Source organism: Zonotrichia albicollis, chromosome 6 (genome assembly GCF_047830755.1).
Source record: "Zonotrichia albicollis isolate bZonAlb1 chromosome 6, bZonAlb1.hap1, whole genome shotgun sequence".
Lineage (NCBI taxonomy): Eukaryota > Metazoa > Chordata > Aves > Passeriformes > Passerellidae > Zonotrichia > Zonotrichia albicollis.
The window spans coordinates 22856494-22870030 of NC_133824.1; the positions used below are offsets into that span (position 1 = coordinate 22856494).

Consider the following 13537-nt stretch of genomic DNA (forward strand, 5'->3'; position numbering starts at 1 on the left):
ATAGCAGCTTAGCCATGTGCATTGTAAAGGCTCACTAGTACTGTTGCCATCACTGGGTTTTGAAATGAGTACAGCACAAAGTTACTAAATCAGTTTTGGTCTTACAGAGCCATTTGGTCATACTTTCAAGCAATTAAAGAAATTGATATACAGAGACTTTTAAAAGGAGGCAGGAGACAAAATTTTATGTGCACAGAGAACTATAACAAGACATAGATTACTTTTTGAAAAAAAAAAAAAAAGGAAGCAGAGAAGATTTGCAAGACATATTCTAACAGTTGTTAAGCAGAGAAATGAAAAATTAAAACTTTGGGTTACATTTTTAAGGACATTTTTCCACCCATTACATAAGGGCTGCTGGAATAAGCCAACATTTTGTGTCATAATAAGCATACAAAACATTTTCCTGCAGGCTTAATAACAACCAGAGAAACATAAGAATTTGTATGCATACCACGTCCTCAAAACTGGTGTCTTAGCACATATAGGAATTTATAGTCTCAAGATTAAAACTTGCTGGGGTAATCACTCCACTGACCTTTCTGTGGGAAAAAAACCCACAATAAAAAACCACAAAAAACCAGCCACCTATCTATAAATTTTGAGTATTGATGTCTTTCCCTCTTTTCACTAAACCACGCGTATGTCTGTGTGTGTGGATGTCTGTACCCCTGTCCCCAGCTCATGTCTTCAGCATTGTGACAAAGAAAGTCAAAAAGAGCTCTGCTGAAACATCTTATTCATAGCAGGACACAGTAGTTCTGATGAAAGTACAGCAGCTTAAGGCAGATAAATAGTGCTTTTTCTCTCTATTATAAAAGTCTTAGGCCTCTTTATGGCACACTTTACTCACCTACTTTGCATATAAATGTTGCACAAATGGCCTTGATCATATTTAAAATAGTGTAGACTGAGCTTATAGTTTCAGTCATTCACACCACTCAGAAACTGCTTGAAGTCTCTCTAGGAGAAAAAGTCAGCAAACTGTTCTTTTTTTATGTATTCACAATTTAAACCTGTTGAAGTTCTATTTCTCTCTCTCTCAAAAAAGGAAAAGGTTTTGCTTTCATTGAGAGAAAAACAAAAGATTACACTGTTTTTTCAGACCAATCCATTCTGTTACCATTTCTCAATGCAGCTCTAATGAGAAAATAAGCAGGCTAGCTGGAGTCATGAATCTTGTAGGAAGACTTACAGGAAAAGCTGTTTTCTTTAGAAGCAAGTATCCTGCTGCCTTAAACTGTCCAGTACAATACAAAAGCTAAGATCAACATGTTTCAGTATCTTTTTAAACTCATGGTGAAAAAAAATGACTGTTCCAGGAGACTCAGTGAAACTTATGCCATCTCTTTGGTTTCCATATGCATCAATGGAAAAATAAGCTTCATCCTTATCTCTCTGAAAGTGCATCTTCTCTTCTTCTCTTACAGTCCATTGTGTCTCTGGCCCATGGACACTCCACACTGAGAGAAATAAAATACTGGTAGTTGCAGGGAGAAGTGAGAAAGTGATTTAGCCTTTTAAAAAAGTAGAATTCAAATAAACCAGGCACATCCAGGTATTAACAAGTTCTTTTCTGATCGTGGGAAAGGATCAAATGTGTTTAAGTCTAACCTAAAAATGATCCTGAATACTAATCAACTAATGTATTGTTAATACATTCATCCCTTTTTCCTTACGAAATTTAATACAACCATCTTTTTGTACACTGTTATATAAAAAACTCTTTGCCTTGCCCATTTCAAAAACATTTAAACATCTGTGAAAAAAGGAATTATTACTAAAGAAGATGGCAGCTTTGCTATATTAGTAAGCAAAAGTAAGGAATAGTAACATTTAACAGTTTCTAATTTCAAGCACTGATCAGTATAGTATGCTGGGCATGTAGAAGTTCTAAGAGAGGAAGATCCTCTTATCTTTAGTCTCTTGTTTTATATCAGATGCTGCCAAGTGCATTTCTGATAGTGGGCAAGAAAATGAAACTGGAGTACTAAGTTCACCTCGTTGTTACCTCAATGTGAATGTCCTGCCATGCAGTTAACTTTCGTGGGGGTACCTCAGATATATGCTGAGGACAGAGAAGGGTAACTTGGAGTGCTGGTCTCCTGGCTCCAGTGCTCACACTGTGGAAGACAAGCAGTGAGAATATATAGATGCAGAATATAGGCAAGGCAAAGGTTTGACACTCGTTCTTGAAGATTTAATTCTATAACCTTTGTCTGAAAGTAAGATTTTTCTGCAGTGCATTACTGCTTCCAAAAGGCTTTATTTTCTGTACTGACCTTATCTAATGAGTAAAGTATCAGTGGTAATGAAATTGACAAGTGCTTCACCTGTGTGTCTGAGCCTGTTTTAGTGAAAGCAGTGCTAAAACTCCTGTTGATTTTCTGGAGAAAACTGAAGCCCAGGGTCTATGACAGCTGTCAATACTGGTAGCTGGTAGTTACCTGAATGTTGGTAGCTCTTTAATAACAGCTGTCTACCAGATATAAAACACAAAAATACTCCTGGATTAGAAAGCAAGGTGGCAAATCCTGCTGTCTGGCCATCATTTCCATTATTTGTTTCAGCAAAACGTGCATCCTAAATACCACTCTGAATAATTCTTCCTCAGTGCTGGAAATGGTTAAAATCAGGCCACAAATAAGGTTTTCATGAGTTGGCCTGAAGTGAGTAAATTCAACATAGAATTGAAAGGAATACAGTCCTTAACACAGTATTGGAGGTAATATTCTAGTTTCACCTCCATCCAAATGATATAAAGTTATAATTGGTGTATTGTAACCAGACCTAAATATATCAAACAAAGAACCAATGTGATCACACCAAATGCATCTCCCAGAAGCCACCTGCTTTAACCTGCATACATCTAAAAACAAGTCAGACAAAAGTACATTATTTTTAAAAGAAAGCTTTATTCTTCATACAAACTCAACTCTGTCATATATCATGAGGCATCATTAACAAGGTAATATGGCTTTGCTTAAATCAAACAATATTGCTTCAACGGAGTTAGTATCAGCTCTTTTCTTTGTTCTCTCCTAGATGGAATGTATGCATGTTTTGATATCAACTCATCTCCTTTAAACTGCTAGCTTAGCCAGCATGTTATATGAATAACATCTTTGTCAGGTAAATCCACCACAGGTACTAAAATCAGAGCCGGAGTCTTCTCTTCCAAATATTTTTCAAGGTATTCTTGCAGTCCTAAAATAGAAACAAAACAACTAATGAGTCCCCCTTGTCTTATTGTGTCCTATCTCTTAAGAATGATTTCTAAATACTTTTCTGAAAATTATTGTAGAGTAGCAATTAACAAAAGGAAGTGAAACACAACTCTTAAATTTTCACTTTATATAGAAGGAAAATCTCCCACCTCCTTTTTGACTAATTTGAGATTAACTTGAGATGTTGCCTAAGGCCAGAATTCAGCAAAACAGTTAAATGCATACTTCTCAACCTTTAGTGAGTGAGTGGTCTGTTGATTACAGATATAGAGAATTGAACTAGAGCAGTAACAAAAATACCAAAAGGCCAGCTGAAATTCAGTTGTCATTTTTGATATTTGGGTGATCAGCACATAGCTATCTGTAAATGAAACTCTTCTCTGAAGTCCTATTGTGGGGCATCAATAAAACAAGAAGAAGTTAAAGTGAGCCATTTTTAATAACATTATGAACTTCATTTCAATTTGTAATCAATGGATGCATGCCATCTTGAAGACATAATGGAGTAAGTCCAGGAATGGCAACATATATGACTGAATATGTGGAATTACAGTAAGATTCAAACTGCTAAAAACACAGAATCTGGCTACAAGAAGCTCTAAAGGGACTGGTATGTGTGGTAGAAGTTTGCAAATCTAAAAGTCCATTATGGGAACAGAATTAATTGAGAAGATCTAATTAGAATACAGAAGAAAAGTAAAGAATGGAAAATTTAAACTTGCCATCAAGACATTCTTGGTTGTGCTCAGCCTCAGTGAACATGCTAGAAATGAAGCCACAGAGAACCTTAAAGAAAACTACTGAAAACCCACTGAATGACCCACAAAAGACACTTTCCTAATGATAAGGTATAGCCTGCAAAGGTTCTTGTTTCAATAACGTATTTCTGTCAGCAGCTTCTGGGATTATGGCAATTCTTTATAACACTAAGCAATCTTGGCTAGAAAGGGTGTAAAGAGGGCAGAACTTGCAGACTGTCAGAGCTTTTTTTTTTTTTTGGCGTCACTGCCTGTGAAACTGCGAATAGGCAGTTCAGTCAAAGTGTTACCTCATCCAGGATAAAACAGGAATTTTGCAATTGTATTCACTGAAGCCAAAACTCTCTTTTTATCTGGCAGCAGTAGCACAAATTAATGTAATAATAGCAATGCTGCCTACAAAATATTGCAAAGGTAGTACCAGTATTCTGAAATTCTGCTGGCTTCCCTTTGTATTAGCATCATTGACATTGGAGGTGAAGACTGACAATGGAGAGCCAAAGATCCACAGTCACCTCAAAGGTCAAATGACTTCTTCATTTGGTGTTCAAAAAGGAACTCATTCTCTGTATTACAGATATTCAGCAGTGACCAGGTAATTAACTATCATCTAGCATTTTTCTTAAAAAATTTGACTTCAGAAAACTTTGTGGCTATGCTGACTCTGAAGGCTTAAAGTGGAAGGGGTAACGACAAGCCACCTCAAAATCACTGATTCCACCCTATTAAAATTACATTTATTTTTTTAATCAATGAAAATTGTGAAAATACAATTTTAGACTTTAGCATTTTATGCACAGGCTTAAATGCTCCAAATCAGTGCTACAAGCTACCAAAACAAGTCCTGGTATACATTTTAAAGGCAGAATTTTAAAGTGGGACTATCTGGAAATAGAACTCCATTCTTTGGTGGGTTTGAGGTGGCCAAAACAGCCATAAATACTTACATTTGAATGCACCCTAGCAGTCTTGCTTGCCAACCAGGAAGAGCCACCTTTCCTAAAGACCAGTGCCTTTTCTATTGCCAGTGCCTATGTGTATAAATGAAATGTGGATAAAAATCTGGGACATATGCCTCTAATATAGTACTGTATTTACAAATCAATTAGTTTTACATGAAAGCAGTGCAACTTAGATGTGCATATTTATACACTTAAAAATTGTGGATAAAAGTCTGCTCATGCAAACTTCTCCTAAAAGGCAGAGATTGGGTCTTCTAAAACAGTAAAGTTGTACTCTAAGGTCTTACAGAAGACAACACACAATTAGTACATCTATGGCAACCTATGAAATTATAGCAAACAAAAAAAAATGACAGCTATATATTTTACCTGCTATAATAAGACTCTAAGTCTTCCAATACTAATTGTATATTCTTGATAATGGGAAGTTAATGAAGACACTATTTATATTTTTTTACTCATTCAAAATATCATTTTAGATAAATAAAAGCCTTGGTCATGAATGTTTTCTAAATATGTAACTCTTTCTTTGAATACAAAGATTTTCAAAAATGTCCTTCCTTTTGTATCATGTATGGGGAATGCTTGCTCAGTTGTATGCCATGCCAAGTTGATTTTAAAAACAAAAACAAGTAAAGGACAAAGGGTTACAGTGAGTGTGTTTGCTGAGGTTTAATAGTGGCTATAGATGACTGATGACAGTCATTTAAACTGCCCTGATACAGGATGTTTAAGTACAAGCAAAACCAGCTGATTGTCAAGCAGCAAACAAGTGGTGTGCATTGTGGATGTTTTCATTTCCTGTGAGAGTCCACACAAATTACGCTAGCCACGTTGCAGCACACTTGCAGTTTTATGGAGGCCACCCAGAGACTCCTGGGGTAACAGAAATCAACAGGGAAACACAAAGGAAACAACTCAAAGAAATTAAGGGGTGTGCCTCTACACCAACGCACGCAGCATGTAAACAGGAAGAGTTGGAAGACACCATGCTGCCTGACATCTCTGTCCTTGCTGCCATTACAGCACAGCTCAAGGTGGGCCCATGGGAACCTCCTGAGGTTTAACAAGACCAGGTGCTGGTGCTGCTCCTGGGTTGGGGCAAGCCCCAGTCTCAGCACAGGCTGGGCATGAGCAGCCCCAGAGCAGCCCTGCCCAGAGGCACTTGGGGGTGCTGCTGCCTGAGAGGCTGCACATGAGGCACCATGGGCACTGCCAGCCCAGAGAGCCAAACGTGCCCTGGGCTGCATCCAGAGCAGCGTGGGCAGCAGGGCCAGGGAGGGGATTCTGCCCCTCTGCTCTGCTCTGCTGAGAGCCCCTGCAGGGCTGCATCAGCTCTGGGGGCCGGCACAGGAGGGACAGGGAGCTGCTGCAGTGACTCAGAGGAGGGCCTGGAAGATGATCAGAGGGATGGAGAACTTCTCCTACAAGGAAAGGCAGAGAGAATCGGGGTTGTTCAGCCTGGAGAACAGAAGGTTTTGGTGTGGCCTCATTGTGGCCTTCCAGTACCTAAAGGGACCCCACCAGAAAGACTGAGAGGGACTGTAGTGATAGGACAAGGGGAAAATGGCTTCAAACTGAAAAAAAGTAGGTTTACATTAGATATAAGGAGAAAATTCTTTACTGTGTGGTGAGGCACTGGAACTGACTGCCCAAAGAAACTGTGAATGCCCCAGCCCTGGAAGTGTTCCTGACCAGGTTGGATGGGGCTCAGGGCAATCTGGTCTAGTGAAATATGTCACTACCCAAGGTAGGGGGATTGGAACTGGATGATCTTTAAGGTTCCTTCCAGCAAAAATCATCCTATGATTTTATGATTGTACATGAAATTTGCTTAAAGCAGGTGAACTTCATCCTGCAAGATGGATCCCCCTTCTCCCAAATAATGCACAGAAATTCAGGGAGCAGGTTCCATATGAAGTGTCTTCCTGCACTGCTATGAATTAGTTTTTTTTTCTTTTTAACCTGATTTAAAAAGGTTAAAGGGTGCAGCTGAGGAATATGGACATAACTAAAACTTTAAAATGTACAAAACTTATTCAGTGTCTTCTGGCATTACCATCTATTTCTGCCATTGCTTTGTGAAGACAGGATACTGGAATCAATAATTTGATGATCTCTCATGCTGATTTAGCAGACCTGCTATATAACAAGGCACGAACTAAGAGTGTAATCTATTGTTTTTAAAGGTGATTTTCATACTAGGTAGAAAAAACAGTGCTCTGAGAGCTTCTAAAAGGTCATTCCAAAAGACTGGGAGGTGATTTCTATGTCTTTGCTGTCACTGGCCTCAGCTGGATTTAGGCAGTATCAGATGAGGTCACAGAATTCACTTACATTTTTCAAAATCAAGCCCTGTTATTGTTGCCATACTCTTGCTTCACTGTATATCTGCAGGGGAGTAGTAATCTAATAGCTCATATGAAAAAGGAAAATGGTGGCAAAAAGGAAAATTGTAGGAAGAAGGAAGATCACATTTAGCCCCATACATAAAAAATCCCTTTCATATTACTACTATCTTTCCTTCACTTTTTAACCAAAATATATTGTTACATTTCTTAGAGCAGGTTTTAAATCCCTGAGCTAATAAGGCTCCATTGCTTCTGCTGCAGAGATCTGACATGCAGCGTGTACTTTGAAAAGATGCATCAGAGGGGATCAGGTTCCTAACAGTTGACTAAGAGTTCCAGTCCCAAAAGATCTGCCCCTGGTGTGCAGAACACTTAACCCTTCGACCAGTACCAACATGACTATTCACAAATTATTGATGTCCCTAAATCCCTGGCAGATTGCAGACAGTTCTTGTCTCCCTTGAAGCCAAAGCATATGGTCACTAATGAGATGGATTAAAAATACATATACACATTCAGGGCTTTGCCACATGAATGTAAAGCCACAGAAATGTTAGAAGGTGATTGAACTGGACTGAACACTGTTAAATACATGATTAGCTTGTTATGGATCATTTCCATTGATCTATATTCAGTTTCACAGCATAGTTTAATTGAAGCTGTCTGGAACAAGCCTCTGCTTTAAATGATCAGGCAGTGCAATGAAAAGGTGAAACATGAGGAACTGGAGATGCCCCTCCCTTTCTTAAACATCCAGCTGTCTCTGTGGTGTCCAACCACAGCAAGAACAGAAGCTGTGCTTTAAAATATTGTCTGTTTTTTCAGTCACACATTTTTCTTAATATAAAATGATGTAGTGGGATATAAGATTTGAGGAAAAAAACCTGCATAATTTTCTTGCATTGCAATTAATGCCTTTCTATTCATAATAAAATCAAACCCAGTAAACAAGAATAAAATATTGGAATATAAAAGGGAGTCACCTGGAAAAATATGATTTTGTGCTGATTTTTTTTTTTTTGTTGCAGCTGTAAAGATTTTAAATCACAATATGGGTATCTCTCACAGTCCAATACTTGAATTTTCATGTGGTGCCTTATGCTTTTTGCTATTCTTGATGACATTATTTCATGTTGGTCACTGTACTTTTAAGGGACTGGTTTTTCAAAACTGATGTAAGCTCCTTCATGGAATACTGATGATGCACTTCAATCACTCTGGGCTAGGATATTTATGTGAATACAAGTTAAGCAGTTGTTTTGAATTGCAGGGATGTCTGTTATAGCCATGATATATGAGACAAATGACCAGGAGGAGTTTGGATAAGGCTGTGAAACCACTTCAAACCTGCGATTCCCTATGGCAGTCCTTGGAACTGTGACTATAAAACAAATTACAGAGGGAATGGTAGTTGTTTTTGGAACTCAAGTCATATGCCTAGTCAGTTGCCAAAGCAGCCAGATCTGCATATTTGTATTTGCAAACAATTCTTTCATAAAAGAAGAAGAATTCCTTACATGGACCCATCTATACCGACAGACTTCTTCCTTCTCCCACTAAACTACTTTTAGTTGTATTAATGAAAATACCTTTTTAAAGTAACCACCTAACATGAAAATACAGCCTATACTGAAAGCACCAAGGCCAATGTTAGCCATCCTCTTTCAGCTTGTTCCTAATACTGGAGTACCATTTTGGATAATTGCAACCTCTTTTGTGAAGGATATGGTTATTAGGATCCAGACTGATAGGACTGTCATGTTGGACGTGGAAAGTGGGCAACACTTTACCCAGCAGAGCATTCACCAAGAGAAATCATGGGATCATTAAACAGTTTGAGTTAGAAGAGACCTTTAAAGCTCATCTAGTTCACTCCCCTGCAATAAGCAGAGCCATCTTAGACCAGACCAGGTGGTTCAGAGCCTCATTCAACCTAACCTGAAAAGGTTCCAGGGATGAGACATCAATCACTTCTCTGGGCAATCTGGGCAATCTGTTCCAGTGTCTCACTGCCCTCATTATAAAAAACTTCTTCCTTGTATCTAGTCTGAATCTACCCTCTTTTAGTTTAAAACCATTACCCCTTGGATGAGGGGTACACTGTCAATACAAGCCCTATTACACAGTCTCTCCCATCTTTCTAATAAGCTTCCTGTACATATTGAAAGGCTAATAAACAATCTCCCAAGAGCCTTCTACTAGCTCTTGAAGCTAATAACCCCAACTATCTCAGTCTTTCCTCATTGGAGAGAGATGTTTCATACTCTGACCACTTTTGTGGCCCTCCTATGGACCTGCTTGATAGCTCCATATCTTTTTTGTGCCAAGAGAAAAATCTGCTATAAAGAGAATACTAGTGCTCTGTTACATTTCACTGCTAGTCCTGTTTCTGCAGCGGACTTCTTGTCCCTTTGGAATCTATCCCAAACCTAAAAGTTCTAGTGATGTTTTTAAGCAGGCTACAGTGAAAACATAATGAAAGTTGCTCTAGGCTTGATGGGTACCCACAGGAGTTGTAGTAACTCTCCCTACAGCTGAGCAGATGAAAAGAAATGATAAAATAAGCTTTGTTTCCCTGCATGCCATACTGATAACTCCTGCTCTCAGATTTAGTGAGGAGAAGTTCCAAGCGCAAAAGGCAGCAGTTGTGGACCCTAATGTTCATGTGAGATACAAGAAAAAGGAGTGATTGGCTTATCTCAGACCACACTAATAAGTCAGTCAGGATGCCTGAACTCTGCACCACCACCAGTAGCAAGAGGAGAGGAACAGCTGGTATAAAATTATCAACTCTGAAGGAATCCAGATTCTGCCTCTTCCTTGCCCAACCACACAATCCTCTTTGCTGTTCCTCCGTTTCAACAGGAAGGTGTGGGAAAGAAAAAGGGCTCACTCATAATCAGGGAGGGCATTAACATTTACAGGACCCTCACTTTTCTAGAGCTGAGTCACTTGGCTGAGTAACTGTACAAGTCTTTTTAGACTGTAGCTCATGCATTTTTTTAGCATCTGAAAGAAAATTAGTAGACAAAACAGTTATTTTTAGTATTGGTTTGATTGTGGGCCTGTCAGCCTTGGTGATGAATCTCTTTTATCAAGCTGCCACAGTATCTTGTTTTGTTTTCAGAGCAAAGTTTGATTAAAGACCAATTTCAGAAAAGTTACTCACTGTGGGCGTTAATTAGTGCTTCCTGGCCTCTGCGGGGTTTATCTTATGATCTGTTTCACTTACTAAACCCTGTAATTCAATTTACATGAAGATGGGAATGAACCAACCGTTTTCTATTTTTCTGAAGGCTTCTGTTTAACTCAGTCCTGAAACAAACTCTCTCCTATCATTCCCTAATAAGGAATTCTGCTTTCTAGCCTTTTAAAATCAAAATTAAAGCAATACTTCATATCTATAATGACTTATCAACTAACAAACTTAGAAAGAGCTTCAGAAAGGGGATAGGTAAACTTTAGCAAGTCTTTACTTCTAAACAGTGTTTTCAGTGATGCCCAAGTATACTTAGAGAAAACTGATAATAATCTTTTTCTCTTCCTCTGCATCCTTCTGGGAGTGGAGCATTGTCATTCTGTACGAGAAAGTCGCTGGTGTTGCCCTCCTCCTCTCTCATTAGCAGACAAGAAAAGCCTTTTGTCTTTCTGAAAGCAAAAGACCAGCTACTAGGTCAAAAATATTAAAAAAGTGGTTGATCAAGAAAGACTTAATAGTACTTAATAGGGAGGTAAATAGTAGCAGGTGGAAGTGAAATTTATAATATGATATAGGTAAAATTAGGAACTACTGAATAAAATGAATGAAGAGAAAATGCCATTGGGGTACTATACAAATACAAGCAGACAAAAAAAACCCAAACAAAACCAAAACCAAAACAAACCAACCCAATGTACTCAAGTACATTGAGTATTTGAAAACAGTACTAAAGGGACCAAACCTGTGAAAGAGGAGATGACCTAAAATGGCCTTTTTTTAATATAGAAGACAGCCTGCACAGGAAAACTGAGTCTGGGTGACGCAACATATTCAATCAGAGTTCATGGACACTTCCACCTTAAAACATCTTCTTCCTATACATTCTCTTGTGAACTTCCTCCCAGATTTTGAAACCTAAAGTTCATCCTAAGTGCAGTAGGGACTTAGGCTGGTAGGGATGCTTCCTAAAGTTGTACAGTGTGACAGATACAGTAGAAACATTGAGAAGAAAAGGAAATAAGGCAATGATAATCATAAAATAGATTAATATTTACAACAATTACAATTTCAGGCTAAAATGCCATCCCTGAAACAGCTATAAGCCACCCAACTTTCGTTGTTACCTTCCACCATGCACACAGTACCAGTCCAATTAGGTATGTTATCATGCACATCAACAGCAAGCTGCAAAAAAAATGTGACTCTTTTAAAGATAAACCAATGTTGCTGAGTTCCTCTGTGTATTAGTTAGGGCTGTTTTCCAATAGAAAGAATTACGATTTGGCTTCCATAACAATTCTTTCAAGATGCTGGCTACAGCTTAGAAAATAGCAGAACATGAAAACTCATCACTGTGTTTCCAATGTTCTGTTTTTAGTCATGTCCTATATACAGACTGAGAATCAGCCTATACAAGGTTATAAATGTGCGCTTTTGTTTAAAATGTCATTAGCCTTCTTTATTTCTGCACTAAATAAAGAAACACTTAAGCATGCCCTTCCAATACTCACAGTGAGGTATAAATATAATTTCAAAGAACACAGAGGTCTGAACTTTCCAAGTACAATCACTCAGAGAAGAACTTGTGCTTTTTCTAAATCCATGACAGAGTGTAAAGATCATGAGCCTGTTTTCCCTGTGTGCTATCCTTCAACCCTGTAATCATCCAGTGTCTTTATGGGGTGGATGGTTATTGAATTTGTATGCCAGCTGTGTCCAGAATCTCTGGGGAGGATGGGCTGTAATGACACCAAGCAGGGATGAGTTATGAATGGAGACAGATTATTACAAACACAGAAAGCAGTAAGGACCCATTTTTCAGGAGGCATTTAAGAATGCATTTCACAGTATGTGTATGGACTTGTTCACCCATACAGTCCCACCTGAATGTGCCTATGTGGGCAGATAGAACCACAGGATTCACTAGAGGCTCACACACATGTTTTTGTTGTACTCTAAATCAGATAAACATGTACTTCACTTTTTTTTCCCCCAGATTAGTTAAAAACTTGGTGTGAAAATGATCAACTGCAACAGCACCTGTGCAGTAACTATGGAACTTGGATTTTCACCCTTAGGTCAAATTACAGCTACTGACTCTTGGCCCACAGTCCAGGAGCCTGAGATGGGCAGATTTGCAAGCCGTAGGACAGTTGGTTGCTGTGCCCTTCAGGTAGGGCTGGGGACACTGGTGGGGCAGCGTGTGTGGGAAGCCCGGCTGTGCCTGCTGGTAATGCAAGAACTTTTATCTCCAGGGCCTGTCAATCTGGCACCTTTCACAAGTGTTAAATTCACTTAAGTATATTTTTTAAGAAGCTGTCATGAGACATACTGAAGCAAATATGTCCTTCGGTGGTTACACATGGACTAAGTTGTAACAATGTTTGTTAAGTGCTTTGACATCCCCAAGTGATATGTTTGGTACAGCTTCCACATTTGTTCGTTTATTGAAGTTTGCTAAATAGTCTTCAAAGCCAGTGGGTTAAAGAAATACCTGACTGGACACAGCACATCCAAAAGGCTGGACCACAAAGAGGTGTTTATATAATTAGAGGTCACCACATACATCTGCTGGTAGGAGAATTTAGTCTATAAATAATAAAAAAGCTTTCTAAAAGATGTGATAAGCATCTTTTGACTGGGTACAGGGAAGATTATGTGATACTTGCTTTATGTCAAGTTAAACTGTGATAATTTAAAATAATACTGATGGAATAATTGTTTTCAGTTTCTAGGCTAGATTCTCAACAACTGTAAATGGTAGCTATGCTAATTTATACCTGCTGAGGAGATTGCATGGTAGATTATATATTTATATACAGTACCATGTGCAAACTAATTCAGTTATTCCTAACTATGAAAATTTAAAGCAATCTCCTGCACTAATGTAAACAGTGTATTCTAACAGAAAGAGATACAAGTGCACTGAACATGTTAAATACATTATTAGGTCGATGAAGATCATTCATATTGATCCAGGTCTGGCTTCACAGCAGTTTAATCAAAGCTGCCTGGAAGATGTAACAGAGTGGTCATGGCA

The 13537-nt window shown here is 38.5% G+C and overlaps 1 protein-coding gene across 6 annotated transcripts in view; it reads right to left on the bottom strand.

Annotated features, from left to right (window-relative positions):
* Window positions 1-2895: 2895 nt before the first annotated feature.
* The window catches only part of DPH6 (diphthamine biosynthesis 6), a 184137-nt gene continuing 173495 nt past the window's right edge, over window positions 2896-13537 (bottom strand). For 5 of the 6 annotated variants that reach the window (XM_014268415.3, XM_026793031.2, XM_026793043.2 and 2 more), the window contains one exon: window positions 2896-3207. In XM_014268415.3, coding sequence (XP_014123890.2) covers window positions 3092-3207 — 116 coding nt within the window. In that variant the 3' untranslated portion in view covers window positions 2896-3091. Of the gene's footprint in view, window positions 3208-4168; window positions 5017-13537 lie in introns of those variants that run through there. The other variant, XM_074542765.1, reaches the window with a different exon arrangement.